This window comes from Lepus europaeus, chromosome 14, assembly GCF_033115175.1.
Source record: "Lepus europaeus isolate LE1 chromosome 14, mLepTim1.pri, whole genome shotgun sequence".
Taxonomy (NCBI): Eukaryota; Metazoa; Chordata; class Mammalia; order Lagomorpha; family Leporidae; genus Lepus; species Lepus europaeus.
Genome location: NC_084840.1, coordinates 74,018,841 through 74,040,287, shown reverse-complemented (window position 1 = coordinate 74,040,287; position 21,447 = coordinate 74,018,841). Strand labels below are relative to the sequence as shown.

The window sequence follows — 21,447 nt, the reverse complement described above, 5'->3', positions numbered from 1 at the left end:
TTTGTTTGTCAGTTTCTTGTTGCTATTGTTGTTTCCATTCTCTTAATTATTTTCATGTTAATGCGATATTAACACAAAAGAATAGATTTAATATAGTTCATAGATGCAATTCTAAAAGCAATGAGAGGGAGGGGAGGGAGGGAGGAAGGGAATGTCATTTAACTAGCTTTTATAAAATTACTAAGCAATATATGCACAACAAAAACTCCAAATTACTCTGAACAAAAAATGAAAAGTCAGTCTCCCTAGCATGCTGGATTCACAATCCCGTTCCCCAGAGGCACTATTTCACAGCGATTGCTATATCCTTCCATAAAGAGAAACTGTCCTGGTTTGCATCTCACATGGTCGCTGGTTCGAGTCCTGGCTGCTCCACTTCCAATCCAGCTTTCTGCTATGGCCTGGGAAAGCAACAGAAGATGGCTCAAGTCCTTGGACCCCTGCACATGTGGAAGACCTGGAAGAAGCTCCTGGCTTCTGGCTTCTGACCAGTGCAGCTCTGACCATTGCAGCCATCTGGGGAGTGAACCAGCAGATGGAAGACCAACCTCTCTCTCTCTGCCTCTACCTCTCTGTAACTCTGCCTTTCAAATAAATAAAATAAATCTTTTTAAAAAATAAATAAAAGTAAATCTTTTTTAAAAAATTAGCCAGAAACAAAAAGATAAATACTGGATAGTTCCACTTACATGAGCTACCTCAAGTAGTCAAAATTATGGAGAAAAAAGTAGAATGCTGGTTTCCAGGAACTTGAGGTGGGGAGGGGAAGTAGGATTGTAATTGGTATACAATTTCAATATTGCAAGATAAAAGAGTTCTGGAAATGGATGGTGGCAATGGTTGCCCAATGATATTAATGTATTATTGCCACTGAACTTCACTCTCAAAAATGGCTAAGATGGTAGTTATATGTGTTTTACCACATTAAAACATTAAAAGAAAAACAATACTTGTTTAAAGTCACAAATTGTTTACTTCTCTTCCCATTGAAATGTGGAGTTTAATTAATTTCTTCTTCATTTTGAACCTTAGTGGTTTGCTTCACTTATAGAATGTACTAGAAGTGATTTTCCAGGATTCTAAAGCCAGGTCCAAGAAGCCACACAGCTTCCGTCTGTGTCTTTCTGAACACTGAAAATCTTGTATTACCATGTAAGACATCCAGCCACTCTGAGATTGCCACACTGGAGGGGCCATGTAGTTACAGCTACTGCTGAGCCCACCTTCAGTCATCCCAGCTGTGAGTGAAGCTGCACTGACCCCTCTAGATCAGCCATCTGCCTTCAGAATACCACTGAGTAACCACCATCAACATTATCAACCAGAAGAACCACCCAGCTGAGCTATATCCAAATTCCTGCTCCACAAAATGATACAGTAAAAAGCTGCTTCTTTCACCTGTTCAGTTTTGCAGGTGATTTTTATACATGAAAAGAAGCTTGGAACATGAATGTCATCTTTGTAGACATTTGCATTTACAACCCTACCTTGGTGTGGCTTGCCCTTGCATGGAATTGAGGCATTTTATTAATTATTTCAAGTTCTACATTGTTTCTGATCATTTTTATGCTTTGTAAACTAGACTTCTGCACATCAAAAATGTCATTGAAATCCTTTTGGAAGAAGTTACAATATAAAGAAGAAATATAAAATAAAAAGAAAAAGAGACATTCAAGTCCAATCCCTTCACTTCACCAATATAGCCAAAGCTACTTACTGTGTGATTTCCCCAGGTCATAAGATCAGAGGCAGTGAATCCAAGACCCCAGGCAAAACCTTTGAAGGTTATAAAGGTGATAACTCCTAGATAACCAGTAAGATGTAAAGCTCCAAAAGTAAACCAAATATGGTCTTTGTTTCTGAGTCAGAAGTTTCTTGTGAGCCTCCCTTGTCTTCCATTAAATTCTAAACACTGAAGCCATAGGTCACTAAACTGAATGTATTCTAGATAGTTGTCATACTCTGATGTGGTATTTAACTCTTTGACACAAAAGTAGAGTACTTCTGAGGGGAACCCTTGCGAAGTTTCATGTTAGTTGAACAGAAGTTGATGGTTCTAGCTATAGAGCATTCCAAGTAAAATTTAGTTCCTTCATTGTAGTCTTTGTCCAGGTCTATTTTAAAAATAATTGAAAATGTTATTCCTTTGGCACACAGGAACTATTGTTGATGTCATGTTGCTTTGTTCTTATTCATGAGATATGCAATAATTCCACGAATTTACAATGTGACAATTAAAAGATACCTGCAAAAATATTCAGTTTATTATAGTAACCTTATGTCGTACCTTAAGCTTATGGAACAAGTAAGATTTTCTACAATGTTCCATCAGGGAGAATATGAAGCATAATTTATGGGCCCGAGAGACAGACTGAGGAATGTTTCAAGAAACTATTTTAGTTTTACTGCTTCTGCCCAGTTACTGTTTTCCCAGGAGTCCTTGCTTTTACCATAGCCTTGCCCTTCTGGTGCAGTGCTCTTAATCCAGAGTGCCAGAAACAGTTATGCAAAAATCTTTAAGAGCCCTGGCTACAGATTCTCTACCCCTACTCTGTCTGTATCGGAAACAATCGGAGAACAGGAAGCCATGACTTTTTTTCATCTTACCCACAGCTCTTAGCATAAAGAACAACTTTTAAAAACATTTACAAACCTGAATTTTCTCTTAGACAATTAAAGAAAAACATTTATCCCCCAACACACACAGAAAAGTCATAAACTAGCATTTTTTAAGCACTGCTATAGACTGAAGTTTATGGAGGTTTGGGGAGAAACATTACAGATAGCTCCTTATCTCAAGGCACTTATAATCACATTAGGGAGAAAAATGCAAAACATACTAAACAACATAGGAAGAGATAGGTAGGAAAATGCAGAGATATATATAAATATATATATGTGTGTATATATAATATATGTATATATATATATATATATATATATAAGCTTTCACTATTACACACACGTACAGAGAGAGAATAAGACTTTGACTGCAAGACCTTCTAAAATCTTGAAGCAAGATAAGTCAGAGGAGCCTGTAAAAGCAATAAAAGACTTTAAACTAGATGTCGAATTTCTATTTGGTGAAAGAGAACAAAAAGAATGTTCTAAAATCACAAAAACGAGGGAAGTGGAAATGGACCAGAGCACGTGCCTGAGATGAGACAGTGGATAGAGCAGCTTAGTTAGAAAGGAGAGCACATTGTGAGGAGTACACTGGACACGTAGGTAAAGCAGTCAGGAACACAAGCACAGAACTTTGGATGGCAGAGGTTCATCAAAATTTGTCATCAGAGGAAGGATATGAGACAATTGCCTCAATTTTCCCAATGCATAATTATTAAAAATGCAACATGTTTCCTGTATTTATATCTAAGTAAAAAATGTTGTTTTGGGATGTCAACTGGAAAATAGGGAGCAAAAAATATCTTCCTATGACATAATAGGATTTCTTCATTAATCTTTCCTACAAAGGCAAAACAGATGGGAAAGTAGTTTGAGGCAGGGAGAGTCTTAATTAGCTGCTTAATGGACCAAAGGTTTTTTTGTATGACTCATGTTGAGTCATTTAAAATCAAGCCACCCAGAGGATGTCCTGAATCACCCAAGATGCCTTCTGGAAATGTAGCTGGGGAATGAGTAGCCCTCAGTGTCTCTTCCTCGAAAATTAACCTTTTGTAGTTTTGTTTTGGTCTAACAATTCTTTCGTGATCACTAGAAGAAAGCATGCTGGAGGCAGAAGAGAACCTTAGACATCATCTAACTCTATTCGCCCTCATTTATACAAGAGAAGACCAGAGTGTGGCATTTTGCTGACTCAGGGTCTAAAGATCATTAGTAACCTTAATGCCTCTTCTTCTTGAGAAAACCAATATGCAGAATCAACGTTATTACATAAAGCAAAAGACAAGGACACTTCCCTGAGAACTGTACTTACCACTTCAGGGAAATCATTTCACTGCTCTATAGACAGAAGATGGCAAAAACTCTCAATCAACTTTTTATGACAATACCTTCTCCTTAGCAATATTTCATGATATTTTGAGGAGAAGAAATATAAAATGCAATTATCATCTTTATGTAGAAACAAACCCACTCTACACATCTGAAAAAGATACACCATGGTGGTTAGAATTGGGTCTCGGGAGTTAGATACATAGGCAACTAGCACTCTGACAGGTGACAAAGCCCAGGGTCATGCAGTACTGACCATGTTTCTCATGTTCTTGATGCTCTGGCATTTGGTGCTTTGACCCAGGAAGGACTGCCTGTTGTAGAGCTAGTTCACTCCTAGAAGTGGCAGACAGCTCCCCAGTGAGCATGCCTGTAAGTACAAACCAAGCACTCAAGAGCCCATACCCCAGCCATCTCATCTTACAAACTACACCGCCAGCCACCTCCTCTTATCAAACTCTCTCTCCCTCTAAATCATCCCAGGGCCAGAAACTGGACAATGAGGACAACTCCTACAGCCCAGAGCCTGCCAATATGACTCAAACTATCCAAACCTCCGCTTACTCAGTATTCCTACGCTTCCTTGCCCAATCCTGCCCATGAAAACCCTAATGAAAGTGTGAAAAGCCACACTTGCCATCTGCCCCCTTCTGCCTCCTGAATGTCCCCTGCTGCTTCCCCTGATGGCCCTGCATCCTATGGCGCAGCTCCTGTTTCTAGAGATCTGTGAGTATAAATTTCCTTCATGACAACCACTGTGCCTGTGATTCTTACCATACCTGATTAAAACAAATCCGGGGCACAAATTTTAAAAATCCGCTCTGAAGAAGCTGTCACCAAAAAAGCCTGCTATCAGGAGGTTAACCAGTGGCCAAGAATCCTTTCAGGAAAACCAGGCCAGTATCTGTTAAGCACCATGGAAACTCAGACACGAAGATAACCCTGCTTTTCAATCTATAAATACTGTGTGTGTGTGTGTGAGCCAGGGAACTTCATGAAAGGGGTATGTAATCAATTAAGAATAAAATCAAGCAAATCCCTATGATCCTGGCAAAGGAGAGAGAGGACCAGCTGTTGCCACACACATTTTATTCATTCACGGAAGTATGGAACATTTGGAGAACTCCAAGTAGTGGGGAATGGCGAGAGCACAGATCAGAAGAAGACTTCAGAGTGGATGGAGGCCCAGGGAAAGCAGAAGCCAGACGGCTCAGGACCTTAGACTTCTTGGGGTTTACCCTACAGGCAATGGGGCCTCACTTAAGACATTCACGCAAGAGAGTGGTGGTATGCCAGGTATACTGGGGGAAATATCATTCTGTCAATAAAGTTCATGCTAAAATGTAAATGTGAGATTTTAAATTAAAAGAGATTTCTGAGACAGTCTAAGCCAAGGGAATCAAGAAAATCTTTGTGACTCAGGAACTTAAAATATGGTGGGAGTGGGCGTTTGATGCAGTGGATTATTAGGGGCTTGGGAAGCCCACATCCCATATCACAGTGCCTAGGTTTGATTGATTTCTGCCTCTGCTCCTGATTCTACCTTCCTGCCAGTATGCACCCTGGAAGGCAGCAGGTGATGGCTCAAGTCCTTTGGTCCCTACCAACTACATGAACACCTAGATTGAGGCCCTGGTTCCTGGCTTCTGCCTGGCCTAGCTCCAACTATTGTGAGATTTGGTGAGTGAACAAGCAGATAAAAGATCTTTGTCTATGTACTTCAATCTCTTTTATTCTCTCCACATTTCAAATTTTTTAAAAAAAATGAAAACTAAATAAAAGAAAATTTTACATGGCAAATAAAGTTAATAGACAAATATTTTAGTGGGAAAATTTTATAATCCAGAAGACAGAGCATAGCTATAACATAGAAAAATCTCTGACAAATTGACAATTGGGGGATAAATAGCACAACAGAAAGATGGTCAAAGGATCTAAAAAAGGACATAGAAGAACTACTCTGCACATCTAACAAATATATTTTAAAATGTCCAAATCTGTAAGTCATCAGGGAATTGCAAGTTAAAGAAATAAAATATCACTTTGTATTTAACAACTAACAAATCAAAAAGAGTAATTACACTGATGGCACGTAGCATCATAGCAAAATGCATTTTCATCATTACTGATAGAAATTGAAGTAATATAGATAGCATTAGGAGTAGTCAAAAAGTAATCTGACAGCATCTATCAAAATTTAAAATGCACCTATATACTAAGCCATAGAACTAAAAGCATCCACAGGTTAGAATTTTTTTGAAGTTTTTGGCAGTATTGCAAAAGAGGGATAAAACTGAAAACAAACTGAGAGCACATTTATAGTAGAAAACTCAATAAACTATGGTATGTCACAACATGAAATATTATTCACCATTTTTTAAATGCATAGAGCCAGGTAAGGTATTGTCGGAGAAAATAATAAGGAATAAGGGGGCCATTATCGTGGCACAGCAGGTAAAGTCCCAGCCTGTGATGTCGGCATCCCAGACAGGTGCCGGTTCGTGTCCTGGCTGCTCCACTTCTGATCCAGTTCCATGCTAATGGCCTGGGAAAAGCAGCAGAAGATGACCCAAGCGCTTGGGCCTTTGAACCCATGTGGGATATCTGGATGAAGCCCTGGGCTTTGGCCTGGTCCAGCCCTGGCCATTGTGGCCATCTGGGGAGTGAACCATCAGATGGAAAATATCTCTCTCTCTCTCTCTCTCTCTCTCTCTCTCTCTCTCTCCTCTGCCTTCCAAATAAAATAAATATTTTGAAAAAGGAAATAATAAGAAATAGAAACATATGTATAACTGAAGTGGCAGTTTGGGGTATTAGTGACGAGCATGGCCTCCAAAGCTGCACTGTTGGGACTCAGTCCCGACTCTGCCACCTGTCACCAACTGTGTAATCTTGGGAGAGTTACTCAAGCTCTCTGAACCTTGGTTTTATCTTCTGTAAAATGCCTCAAAAATTGCCATAAGAGTAACTGAGTTATGACACACAAAGTACTTGGAACAATGGCCGGCACATAGCACACACTCAGTAAATCTTTGCTTTCCTTCTAAACCCACCCTGTTTTAAAGCAATGATCAGAAATCACAGATACACAAATGTCTCTGAGATGCCCCTCTCTATGTTTCACTGCTGCTCTATTTTTCTCTGTGGCACTGGTCATCTCCTCAATTAAAAGTTTGTCTCTGATGGGACTGGGAATGGGAGAGGGAGGAGGAGGGGAGGCGGGAGGAGGGATGGGAGGGCGGACGTAGTGGGAAGAATCACTATATTCTTAAAGTTGTACTTATGAAATGCATGAAGTCTGTATTCCTTAAATAAAAGGTTTCTTTGGGGGAAAAAAGAAAAAGAATTTGTCTCTGATGTCTGTCTCTGCCCCTTTTAGAATTCAGCCTCCATGGAAGATAAAAGTCTTTTATATGTTTTGTCATTGCTGTATCTCCAATACCTAAAACAAGACTGGACAGGCAGCAGGCAGTCAAAAAATATTGTTGAATGAGTGATTAAATGAATGAGTAGATATGTATGAAAGAGCTTCAGAAAGCTCATGGGAAAATGCCTGTTATCTTTAACCCGATGCTTCCATGAACTTTGTAAGTCCTCCTATTTACAATCCTACATCACTGAACTACAGGGATAACGCTCAGAGAAATGAATCTCTTGGCAATTCCATCATTGTGTGACCATCACAGAATGTACGCAGATGACTAAGATAGTTACCACGTCACTAGGTGATGGAACTTGGAGACCACAGTCACATGCGCAGACAGTTATTAACCAAAGCATTGTTAGGTGTAGATGCATTCTTGGGAGGCTGTTCTCTATAAATCGGATATTTCTACACATTTTATGAGCAGAGACTCTAGCTGCTTTTGCTCTGAACTCTTTCAGAATGTTGGTATTGTGAACAGCCTTTGAAGTCAAGCTATGTCTCTGTCTGGAGCAGAGGGCAAGTTGTCCCAAATAATAAAGAGAATATCTCCCCCCAGGGCAAAGATCAGGCAGGTTGTTCTTCTAATGTAATGTAACCAGTTGCATGTGGAGGTGTCACCTGGCCCTCTCTTGATCACCATATGGGAATGGCACCAATGGTTCTGTCTACCAAGGCCCTGACGACTGTTATTACTGTGAATAAAAGTCATCCTTTGTCTTTGATCCAGGAATCTCCCACTTTCTGCCAGCATCCACGAAATGGGAACAAACTGTCTTACTAGCTTGAAATCAGGGTAAAAATCTCAGATGCATCACAATTCTTGACATGTGTATGTACATATATGTTTACAATTGTGTGGACATGGAGAAAAACATGAAAGAATGAATGCTTGGCTAACAGATTTGAGGTACGGGAAGGAAGAAGGAAGAGGAAACCAAGCCAAATACAAAAAGAATATAGGGCCCCAGTCCAATATACATGTTAATGACGGTGACATCAGTAGTGGTGAGAAACTGGAATTGACTCAAACACCAGCCAGAGGTAGGGAAGGCTTGGGTAACTCCTCACCAGAACCTAAAGGCATGTCACCACATTTGGCTCCTTCACAGCACACACTGTCATAAATGGTTTCAGAAAAGCCTTGGAGTCCCTGCACATTTGCCAAGTTCCAATCTATCAGCCTCCACATGCAACTTTCATCCTCCGAAGCTTTACCCTATAAATGTGGATTCTGATTGCTTTGGTTTAGTTTACAGCTCACAGTGAAACCTGCATTTCCTGAGTAACGGTGTCAGTTTTTAAAGGTTATATTTAGAAAGTTTTTTTTTTTTTCAAAAATCTGCAAAACTCCATGTTTTGTCCTTATAGTCCTGCTAAAATAATCAGGTCTCTTTCCAGAAATAAAAAAAAAACCACTTAACAAATCCTTATTTTAAAAAAATCAGCCATGCAGTTTCAGAATAGGATTCTTCTACAAGCAACTTGAAAAGCTTCAGAAGACCTTAAGCAAAGCTGGTACTGGGTTCAAAATAAAGAAAAGAATGAGCACACTGAACTTTGCATTGTACCCTGAGGATACCTACCAGCCTTTGCAACAGCCTCACTTGCCTGGGGATCCTGAGTCCAACCTATGAGAAGAGAAGAGACATGAAATATGATTGGGAAGTCATCCTTAAATGGCTGTATAAGGAGGTACAAATAAATTCAAATTCACCCATCCTGAAAAGTCATTCTGACTTTCTATCAGTTTGTTCCCAGCCACAGTTAGAATTCATCTCACTGAGACCTGGTTGACTCTTAATCCATGAGATCACACCACCTCCTCGGCTGAGCATTCTTAAGTCTGTTAGAGGAGAATGTATGAAATGACAAGAACAAAGAGATAATTGGAATATGTGTATTTGATTTCATTTTCTTTTTCATCTTGAAATTAAGGCCTTTGCTATTGTGTCTTCTGCAAAAAGGAAAACCATCCAGCCTTAATCCGATAGGCTCACTATTCAACTCAAAAACACTGGGAAAAATTCTGCAAGCAAAATTGGACTTACCTTGATTTTTCTTATTGTGTCTTTTTCTGGATTGTTTGTTTTATTTTATTGCATAGAAGGGATACGGGAAGGTACTCAAATCATCTTTTTTTCTTAAAAAATCACGTTAATAATTAGCCAGTCCCCTGAAAACTGTTAGTGGGGTTAGTGTTTGGTACAGTGGCTAAGATACCTCTTGGGAGGCCTGCATCCTATATTGCAGTCCCTGAGTTTAAGTTCCAGCTCCACTTACAACTGCAGCTTCCTGCTAATGCACACCCTGGGAGCTAATGACGTTGGTTCAAGTTAGTTCCAGAGTCCATGGCACTCATGTGGGAGACTCAGGCTGAGGTCTAGGCTCCTAGCTTCAGCCTGGCCCAGCCCTGGTTGTTGTAGGCATTTGGAGAGAGTAAACCAGTGCATGGGTGCATGGAAGATCTCTCTCTGTGTGTCTTTCTCTACCTCCCTCCTCCTTCCTTCTCTCTCTCTTCTTCTTCCCTCTCTCCTTCTCTCCCTCTTTCAAATTAGTAAAAATCTTTAAAGGGCAAGGAACATGTTTTAATTAAAAAGTAAATATCTTAATGGTTGTTGAACATTACTCTTGACAAATCTCTGTTTAAATAATAGAAATGTAAAATGTTAATGCTACAAGTACTACATTTTATATTTTGGAGGGCAATTTGACAATGTAGATCAAAACTTGGAAAAATATGCTTAGACACTATGCATATTTTCAAAACGGTTTTATGAGCTATAATTTACACACAATAAAATTCATTCATTGAAAATACACAAATGTTGTTTACTATGTATCCAGAGTTGTGTAATCATTACCGCATCAATTTAGAACATTTTTATTACCCCAAGAAGTAATCCTGAACCTGTTTATCTACCGTCTCCCAGTCTCCTCATGACCGCAGTCTTGGGCAACCGCTAATCTGCTCTGTCTCATGGCTTTGCCCATTTTTTAGTATTTCATATCATACAGTATGTGGCCTTTTTCATTTAGTGTAATGTTTTCAGGGTTCGTCCATGTTGTAGCATGTATAAGTGATTCATTCCTTTCTATGTCTGAATAATATTTCATTGTCTGGACATACAGTACTATATTTTATCTACTCACAGTTGATGGACATTTGGGCTACTTCCACCTTTTGTTTATAATGAATAATATAGAACTTGAATGAACACTGAATGAACTCTCACAAGCAATCCTTTGTGTTGGAAATATGTTTTCTGTTTTCCTAGAAGTAAGATTCCTATGACATATGGTAAATGGAACTTTTTAAGAAACTGCCAAATTATTTTTCAAATAGACTAACATTTTATATTCTCACTAGTAAGCATATTTTTTTAATTTATAAATTCTGCTTACAAAAAAATATGTGGGGGAAACCAGTAGAAAAAATTTAATGAACAAGAACATTCTTTGTAACTTTTCAAACAATTGCTCACAATTGGAAACATCCTAGAATGTCCTTTAAAAGTAGTTTTGTTAAAGGCTTGTGTTGTGGCATAGTGGGCAAAACTGCTGCCTATGACTCCAACACCCTATGTGGGCATGAGATCATGTGCCGGTTGCTCCACTTCCTACCTAGCTCCCTGCTACTGGCCTGGGAAAGTAGCTGAGGATGACCCAAGAGTCTGGGACCCTGCCACTCAAGTGGGAGACCCAGATAAAGCTCCAGGCCCCTGGCTTCAGCCTGGCCCAGCACTGGCCACTGCAGCCATCTGGGAAGTGAACCAGTGAATGGAAGAGCTCTCTCTCTCTCTCTCGCTCTCGCTCTCGCTCTCGCTCTCTGCAACTTGCTACTTAAGAAATTGAGGTTAGTTTGTCACACCAGCACATCTATCTGTCTCTCCCTCTCTCTCTGTAACTCTTACTTTCAAATAAATATGTAAATCTTTAAAGAAAAAAGTTCGTTAAATGATCATGAAACATTGATTAATTTCAACACAGCTGTTAAAAATAATAATGAGGGCCGGCACCGTGGGTTCTAGTCCCGGTTGGGGTGCCGGGTACTAGTCCCTGTTGCTCCTCTTCCAGTCCAGCTCTCTGCTGTGGCCCAGGAAGGCAGTGGAGGATGGCCCAAGTGCTTGGGCCCTGCACCCGCATGGGAGACCAGGAGGAAGCACCTGGCTCCTGACTTCAGATCGGTGCAGTGCCGGCCATAGCGGCCATTAGGGGAGTGAACCAACGGAGGGAAGACCTTTCTCTCTGTCTCTATCTCACTGTCTATAACTCTCTCTCTGTCTCTCTGTCTCTCTCTCACTATCTAACTCTGCCTGGCAAAAAAAAATAATAATAATGATGATGATGATGATTCAGGGGCCGGCATTGTGGTATAGCAGGTTAAGCCTCTGCCTGGGACACTGGCATTCCACATGGACACCGGTTCAAGACCTGGCTCCTCCGCTACCGATCCAGCTCCCTGCTAATGCACCTGGGAAAGCATCGAGTGATGGCCCAAGGGCTTCGGCCCTTGCACCCACAGGGGAGACCTGGAGAAAACTCTGGGTTCCTGGCTTCAGTCTGGCCCAGCCCTAGCCATTGAGGCCATTTGGGGAATGAACCAACAGATGGAAGATATCTCTCCCTCCTCCTCTGTGTAACTCTGCCTTTCAAATAAACAAATAAGAAATCTTTTTTTAAAAAAAGAAAAATACTGATGTAGATCTATATTTATGATATCAACAGATGTTCACTTTCCTGGACTTCAATGCTGTGCACCAACTATTTTTCTAGCTCTCTGCCAGGAGCATTTACCCTCTTGTGGGTAGGTGGGGCCATGCAACTCGGTCTGGTCAGTAAGTGATGAATGTTAAGTAGCATCCATCACTTCTGGGACAAGTATCAAATTGCAGATGTTGGATTCTCCACAACTCTTCTCCCTCTGGCACAGTAATTAGCAATATTTAAGTGGGAGCTGCTCCAACAAGCCCAAATTCACGAGTGACTGCAGTGTGCATATTTGCTCCCGTGCCAACCCAAAACAGACAAGTTGTATGGGCAAGAAATAGAAGTTTGGTATTTAAGAAATTGAGGTTGGTTTGTCATACCAGCACATCCTAGCCTACCCTGACAGATATATTCACAATACGTTCAAAAGTACTGAAGCAGATAACAAGATGCTATATTCAACATGATCCCATTTTTGTGAGCATACTTTTTTGTTGTTTTTTTTGTTTTTGTTTATTTTTTTAAGATAATTTATTTGAAAGTCAGCATTACACAGAGAAAAAGAGAGGCAGAGAGAGAGAGGTCTTCCATCTGCTGGTTCACTCCCCAGTTGGCCGCAATGGCCAGAGCTGTGCCAATCTGAAGCCAGGAGCCAGATCTTCCACGTGGATGCAGGGGCACAAGCATTTGGGCCATCTTCTACTGCTTTCCCAGGGCATAGCAGAGAGCTGGATGGGAAGTGGAGCAGCCAGGACGCCCATATGGGATGCCAGCACTTCAGGCCAGGGCATTAACCCGCTGCGCCACAGCGCCAGCCCCGAGTATACATGTTTTTAGTTGCAGAATGTGTATTACCTCTGCTTTTGATAAGTTAGCATATATTACTTCCGTAGCAGAAAACAATGATAAAGATACTTCCATTCTGAAAATTGACACTATAATGTAAAATGTTTTAATCCCATTCTTTTGCTTCTCTCCCCTGGGGAAAAGAAAAATGCACACTATTGATCTGCAGATGTTATAATCCTGAGCCATCCTAGGGCTTCCTACTTGATAGAATGAAAAGAGAGTGAAATAGTACAAGGTTTAGCTTGACAACCAACCCTGTCTCCAAAGAAGAGTCAAACTCAGGAGGAGGCTGTTTTCTGGTTTCTAAAACGAGGTAAGCTCTATAGGAAGCCCACATAGGAGAGCCAGGGGAAAGATTCTGGGAAAATTCCTCGCCAGCTCTGGGGCCTTCCCCTCCTTAAACTTGTGGAGAAGGCTGGGGACCACCTGTAACAACCACCGTCAGAGGACAAGCCCAGCCCCTCTGCAGCATTAAGTTCTGGGGTTGAGCTAAGAGATTTTCTTTGAAGCTTCCTCCCTTGTAAAGTAGATTTTCCAAGAAAGTGAGCAAGCTTTGAGCAGAAAGAGAAAAGTTGGTTTTTCATTTTTGAGATGACTATCTGACGTCTCTGGGGATTCTGATGGCTACACTTCAGTCCAAGTTTAAACTCAGGCTGACCCAGGTGCAAAACATCCTGGTGCACACAGATTTCCTGGTGCCAGTTAGAACTGGAAATAGAAATGGCACCAATGCCATCATCTTTTTTTTAGTTAGGAATTCCTGTTCCTTTTTCTATTGTTTGGGTGCTTTCCCACTGCTTTACAAGAAACTGGGGGCAGGACTTGGGGACAGAGAAATAACAGACTTCCAGCCCTCCTGGTATATTCATCATAGAGCTTCCACTCACTTGCTTGGGGCACAAAATCCTAGACTTAAGAGATGGCTCAAATAGGATTCTTTGGTTCCAGCAAGCTGAACTTCTTTATCCAGCATCAAACCACAATGTTTATTAAGAAATATATGCCACAATGTTGCACCAGGTTAAGCTGGCCTCCCATTAGATTGCTGGTTCGAGTCCCAGCTGCTCCACATCTTATCCAGCTCCCTGCTAGTGTGCCTGGGAAAGGAGTGGAAGATGGCCCAAGTGCTTGGCTCCGACCACCCCGTGGGAGATCTAGATGGAATTCCAGACTCCCAGCTTCAGCTTGGCCCAACCACAGCTCTCGGCACCATTTGGGGAGTGAACCAGAGGATGGAAGATCTCTCTCTGTCTCTCCCTCTGTCTCTATAACTCTGCCTTTCAAATAAATAAATAAGCCACAATATTCAATATCAAGGACCATCTCACTTAACTTTAACATACATAAGCATTTGTATGTATATGTGTTTGTATATATTCAAGATAACATAATAGACAAGGTAATTTTTTTCTTTTTTTTTTTAAAGATTTATTTATTTATTTAAAAGTCAGAGTTACACAGAGAGAGAAGGAGAGGCAGAGAGAGAGAGGTCAGTCTTCCATCTGCTGATTCACTCCCCAACTGACTGTGATGGCCAGAGCTACGCTGATCCAAAGCCAGGATCCAAGAGCTTCTTCCCAGTCTCCCACATGGGTGCAGGGGCCCAAGCACTTGGGCCACCTTCTACTGCTTCCCCAGGCCATAGCAGAAAACTGGATTAGAAGTGGAGCAGCCGGGACTTGAACTGGTGCACATATGGGATGTCAGTACTGCAGGCAGTGGCTTTACCCACTAGGCCACAACGCCGGCCAGGGTAAATTTTACATTAGAAAGAAAATGGGAAAAAAGAGACTTCACTATATTCTTGAGTGACCAAAAAGTCTTTATGACAGAGACACATCTAGAACTGACTGTGTGGATGTTTGCTGGGGTGGGATGAAAGGGATAACGAGGGTTAAAGAGAATCAGCTCTGGACAGGAACTATGCTCAGAAATATTTAGCTCATACCTCTGCCACTGCCTCTTTACCTCCCATGGACCAAGCAGCATTTGGAACCAGAAAATAAGGTTGCCTTTGCACATCAGTGATACTTACCAGGACTGTGGAGTTTCAAATCCCCCTGTTCATCCCACTGTCAATTAGTACAACTATAGATTTCAAAATTTTGCAAGTGCTGCTTCAATGTTTGCATCTGAGCAATAGAGGTTCTGTTTTCCCCCAGGATCTGTCACAGTGTCAGAGGGAGAAAAGCAAATGTCCTTAAAATATTCCCAGAGTCCATCAAGAAGAAAGAATGTGACTGGAGGGACACTTAGTGCCTCTGGGTTGGATGCTTTAGTGACTTAGGTTGATAGGAAGAAAGGTAAAGGCAGAGTGTATCTCTATTCTTTTTGAGCTCCATTACTAGGTTCATGGCTCTAGGTCCCATTACTGAGCCAAGAGGTGCTACAGTTAGGCCAGCCTCAACACAACTTCTCCAATGGACTAAAGTTCTGAGCTCCTGTTGGGTTCCCCGTGGGAACTCAATCGGCCAGTTGGTCCCCATTCTTCTAGGACATTCTAACATTCTGAACCCATGACCCAGCACCAAAAGAGTCTGTTACCTTAGAAAGCCACCTTAACGACCTGGAACAAAACCAAGGCTAGATGCTGGAAAGTCACTTGAGATGCCATTCATCATCTGTGTGGAAAGTAGCTAGTGTGGGAATAGTCCCAATTAGGTAATTCTATATCACCCACACAAAACTTTTCTTCCTCTGGAATAATGTTTCTGCAAGTTATTCAGCTGTTAACCATTTGCAATATGGGGTGCCTATCACCTCAGGGATGGAAGAAGAAATTTCAAATTTGAACTAAAATTCCAAACAAACACCAATCAGGAGATTAAAGTTAAAAATAAATTGGCCTTAGGTTGCCCTGTTGCTTTTATCGAAAAATAAGAGAAATAGACTTTGCTTGGAGAAAAATAATGTAGTGGTTCAGGACGCCACTTCCCTTTGCCCCCCAAAAAAATCCAGGTCTTCATCCCATGTGCACATCCTCCTAAATCAACCTTGTTCTTCCTCAAATACTGAAGCATTGCAGGCAGTCCTGACCACAATTCTGACAGCACATTAAACAAAACTTCCTTAAATCTTAGCACGCAAAGCTTCAGGGAGGGAGCCAGTTAGGAACACGAAGCTGCATACAACTCATCACCCAGTTGCCAGGACTCCCCCACCCTTCTCCGCCCCCAGGAAACAAGCTATGGCTGTTTGAGGAGTGAGAAAATCCCTGGAATTTCTCCCACAACATCCTCCTTCCCCATTCAACTCTCCAATTCCATTTGAACAATCATATCTGTGCACATAAGGGAGACATTACTGAGGGATCTGGTTTTCTTTTTAAAACAGCTAGAAAAAATAGTTGTCTTAAGTCTCCATTTTTTTTTTCATCCAAATGCAAAGATTTCTGAGTGGGAATTTACAAGAAATTAAAAATCCCGAATTTCTCTTTCAGGAAATTAGATTTGTCACAAGAGGTGTTTAAACGATGACAAGTAGGTATTGGTCTATAGACCAGGAGCTACACTATCTATGTGGCTGGAGCTGCAAATAAAAATTGTATTTAGACAAATTAAACTAAATTATATATCTGTATGTGGTCTGTTATCTGGAGAATTCATGGAGAGCTCCAGCTTTGGCAGTCAGCAAAGCTGGGCACCAATCCAGGCTGTGCACAGAGTAACTTTGGTGTGTCACTTCCCCAGGGTGGACCTCCCTATCTTTTATAAAGCACACTGAGACTGTGGTGGTGGTCACAGCTTTAGCTACGATGCACAGAAATATTGAAAAGAGCTAATACAACCTTGGAGCTTAATACCTGCGAATGCTGTGCCTCAGCTTACTCATTTAACCTTCATGCAACCATAATAGCATATAACAGGGTTAACGATTTTTATTGAATGTTCTATTATTATAACTTAGAAGCTAAGAAAATATAAGTTTCAGAATCTATGACTTGTCACAGGCCCCGAAAAATGGATGATATTTGTAGGATTTGTCAGATTATCCAAAGGTATAATTTTTAATGCATTGTTTCTCATTCTAAATAGATGCTCACTTTAGTATCTAATTTCGTAGTCACCATTTGATATTCGTGTTCTTGAATAGGGCCCTGCACACTGTAGAAACTTTACTCCCTTCCTGAAACCTAGAGGCATCCCTGCCTGAGGTAGGAGTTACAAACCACTCTATCTCACAAATGTGAAGACCGAGACCTGGGTAAGTTAGGTACATGCCCAAGTACATGTAGCCAGTAAGTGCTGGAGCCCGCACCTGAACCCAGGCAGCCTGGCTCGACTTGAGTGCTATGAGCCATAACACTTTACTGCTTCTTATTACCTTTACATAAAGCCCTTAGCAAGCTCTGTGGGACATAAGGGACACTCAGTAACCAGTGGCTATTACTATTTTGTGTACTTAAAATTGCTTTTGGAATAACATGAATACAGCTAAGCTTATTTGGAGGAATCATAAACTTGAAACTTACAAAGCAGACAAATCAGCAGACTGACTTTATCCAAGGAGACTTCCTCTACAACACTAGTCTCCTGAAAGACTGAAATCCTGAAAATGATGTTATCCAATGTGTAGTTTGTGCATCACCTACATTAGAATCATCAAGATGCCCACCCCAAGCTCAATGGATCTACGTAGATTGGAGTGGGACCTGGGAATCTGTGAACTCTCTGAATAACTTTTGCACACTGAAGATTGCAAAACCACTACTCTTCATAATCACTCCACTGTGAATAATAATATTTATTGGCAGGCTGACAGTGAGGATTGGAGGGAAGAACTGAATCCAAGGTATTATTGGTATATTTCCAATGAAAGGTAGATGGCAAAAGTAAATTATACTGCAACATCATAAACATATTCAGCTACCTTCAAATACATATATCTTGTTATATTTAAATTTATCGGTTTCTTTACATTTATGCATTTGGAAGGCAGAAAGGCAAGAAGAGACAAGGATAGGGAGTGATCTTCAGGGCCAGCACCATGACTTACTTGGTTAATCCTCCGCCTGCGGCGCCAGCATCCAATATGGGTGCCGGATTCTAGTCCTGGTTGTTCCTCTTCCAGTCCAGCTCTCTGCTGTGGCCCAGGAGGGCAGTGGAGAATGGCCCAAGTGCTTGTGCCCCTGCACCCACATGGGAGACCAGGAAGAAGCAACTGGCTCCTGGCTTCAGATGGGCACAGCACGCCGGCCGTAGCAGCCATTTGGGGGGTAAACCAATGGAAGGAAGACCTTTCTCTCTGTCTCTCTCTCTCTCTCTCACTATCTAACTCTACCTGTTAAAAAAAAAAATGAGGCCGTTGCCATGGCTTAACAGGCTAATCCTCCGCCTTGCGGCACCAGCACACCGGGTTCTAGTCCCAGTTGGGGCGCCAGATTCTATCCCAGTTGCCCCTCTTCCAGTCCAGCTCTCTGCTGTGGCCCGGGAAGGCAGTAGAGGATGGCCCAAGTGCTTGGGCCCTGCACCCGCATGGGAGACCAGGAGAAGCACCTGGCTCCTGGCTTTGGATCAGCGTGATGCGCCTGCTGCAGCGGCCATTGGAGGGTGAACCAACGGCAAAAAGGAAGACCTTTCTCTCTGTCTCTCTCTCTCACTATCCACTTTGCCCGTCCAAAAAAAAAAAAAAGAGAGAGTGATCTTCTATCCACTGGTTTACTCCGCAAATGCCTGCAAACACCAGGGCTGGGTTACACTGAAGCCAGGTGCCAGGAACTCATTTGAGGTTGCCCACTTGAGTGGCAGGAACCTAAGTACCTGCTGCCATCACCCTGCTGCCTCCCAGGGTACACATTAGCTGGAAGCTGAAGTCTGAAGCAGAGCTAGGACTTAATCCCAGGGATCTAACATGGGATACAAGCATCGCAAGTGGTGTCTTAACAACTATGCCAAATGCCTCCTCCCCTTCCTTACTCAATTACTGAAGAAACTTGTGCTCAATTTTAAAATTAAGTTTACATAGAACTTTGAAGACCATAATTACAGAGAATAGAACATTAACTACATTCCCAAGTTCTGTTCCAAGATTTAAGTATGTTAGTTCTTTCACTCTCCAAAATTCTTTTAGTTAAAAGGCTTTAATTAAATCCTTTAATCTCATCACCCTTGTTCAGAGATAGAGGCTTACAGACATTAAGTAACTCCCAGTAAGTGCTGAGCCAGGATTTGAACCCACAAAGTCTGGTTCTGGAGCCTGTGCTCTTAAGATCTATGTCAAAAAGAAAACTTTTAAAATAAGCTTTAAAAAGAAATTTTTAAAATAAAAAATTAAAAACCTAGGGCTAAAAGGTATGATTGCAAATTTTCATTGAACCTTACTCTCCCCACTGCCACCCCAGATAAATAAATACTGCTGTGTATTGAAGACAGCATGAAATCACTAAAATGGGTCAAATTCGTGTTTTTCCAAGGAGAGAAGTTGAGAGGGTTAAACCTCCTTGGGCTTGGGGACCTTAGAGCTTTCATCTGTCCTCCCAGTTCATAAACAGAATCTTTGTTTCCAGTTCTTCCCACACTCTCCTCCCTCCACCCCTCAACAAAGTCTCCATATCTTTACCCCACATTCCTTCCCTCATTGCTCCTGCTGCACAAGCCTACCAGCCACAGCCAGCAGACGGGCTGAGCCTGCGCTAGGCACATTAGGTGTATTAACTCCTTCCATCCTCACAGCCCCATTGCTTTTCCATAGTCTGCAGAAGAGGACATTGAGGTACCCAAGGAGCTGGTGAGTGACTGAATCAGGACTCAGCTCCAAGGAGCCTGGCATCAAAGCCAACGCCAATGCCCTTCTCCACTTACTAAAACATCTACCATTTACTGAGTGCCCACTGTATACCTGTGCCTTCACACAAACTCACTAAATCCTTACAAGTGTGGCCAACAGGAGCTGTCCTCCGTGCTGTGGCTAGAACTGGAAGAGACAGAGAGGAACCCAGCCTGTCTCTCTGGACCCCGAGGCTGCACTTTCCCTACACTGCCATGAAGCTGCCTGGAACTTTTAGCAGATTTTCCTTCTGATAACCCCGAGGGAGAACTGCCCTGACTTAAATTTTACAGATAAGCAAGTTAAAAGACAGAGGTAGCATGAAAATAACCATTTGACAAGCAGGCAGGTTCCATCTTCCAGATCTGCCCATGGAAACATGGGGCTGAAAAGCAGCAAAGTGGCATGCCTACTAACCTCTCCGCCCCATCAGGCAAAAACATGCTTTAGGCCAAACAATTTAAATATCATTTACATGACGGTGTGTGTGGACAGCACTGTGTAATGGCGATAGCCATTTCTCACGCAAGATCTTTGCAATCATTTTTGTATGAGTTTGATCTGCGGTTTTCAAAGAGCTTTCCTAGAGATTGCACGTGCACAGGATCTGTTCACCTGTGGATAAAGCCCTTTAAAACTCAAATCCTGGCAGATGTACCCAATTTCAACCAGCAGAACTGCCACCCGCTTTGGTTCTAGGTGCTGGCGCGACCCGGTAGCCACGTTTAACTGACGAATCGTTGATAAGAACCGAATGGAAAAATTCATATTCTCTAGTTTTCAGATGGGAAAAGCGGAGCCTTCCGGGAGTTTGGAACTTTTCCCAGACTGGCCTTTCTCCCGCATGAGCTAGGAGCAACAGTCACAACAGACTACCCCCCCCCCCCCCGCCCCGACACACACACGTGGTGAAGAAGAAAACTTGTAATGAACTTGGGGAGTTCACAAAACGACCGGCAGTAATGCGCACAGATAACAAGAGCCACGAAGAACTCTTAGTCTGCAGCACTTGGAGGTCCCAGGCACAATTCTGCAGAAGACCCTGGCATAGGGTGCAGAAGGGATCCGCAAGTGACTCAATCGGTGGAGAAGCTCCCGGGCAGAAGCAGGGGCCAGCGACTAGGGGCAAGGAGAGGGAAGGTGATGCCTCCTTCCTCCACATCCAGGACCCGTCAGGGGGACGCTGTCCACAAGCCACGGGGCCTGGGGACGAGGAGGGAAAGGGTCCTAGCTGCGCCCGGGCTCCCTGGCTCCATCGGGCTCTTCCACTTACTTGCTCCGAAGTGTCACCCCATCTCCGCGCCTCTTCCTGCAGCCCCGCGCAGAGGGGCATCCCCAAGCACAGCCCCAGCAGCAGGAGCATGGCTGGGCGAGAGCGCGGCGACCGCACTGGGGGCCGGGTGGGACGCGCAGGGCACAGCGCTCAGAGCACTCTGGCAGCTGCAGGACGTGCTGGGGCCCCGCCTGGCCGAGGCCCCGCCTCCTTAGGCAACGCCCACTCACCCTGGACCCGGCCTCCCTGCGCCCCCACCCCTGAAGCCCCGCCCCCGCCTCCGCGAGCGCGAGTCCAAGCCGGGCCCCCAGTGCAGGGAGCGAGAAGGGCCACCAGCCCAGGCCTGCCTTGCGGCGAGCGCGCGCACAGCTGGGGCCACTTCGGCTGGCCCCGCGGGACCTCCTCCCTGCCCTCCTCCTGATAAGGAACCAGACTCCTCCTCTGTGGAGCCTCCTGCTCCGTTTCCACCTGC

The 21,447-nt window shown here is 42.8% G+C and overlaps 1 protein-coding gene across 1 annotated transcript in view; it reads right to left on the bottom strand.

The window, feature by feature from the left end:
* The window catches only part of ITIH5 (inter-alpha-trypsin inhibitor heavy chain 5), a 109,210-nt gene extending 88,111 nt beyond the window's left edge, over window positions 1-21,099 (bottom strand). Inside the window, exons 1-2 of the mRNA XM_062210947.1 lie at window positions 20,976-21,099; window positions 8,965-9,009 (exon numbers count right to left, since the gene is read on the bottom strand). Coding sequence (XP_062066931.1) covers window positions 8,965-9,009; window positions 20,976-21,065 — 135 coding nt within the window. The 5' untranslated portion in view covers window positions 21,066-21,099. The remainder of the gene's footprint in view (window positions 1-8,964; window positions 9,010-20,975) is intronic.
* Window positions 21,100-21,447: the final 348 nt, after the last annotated feature.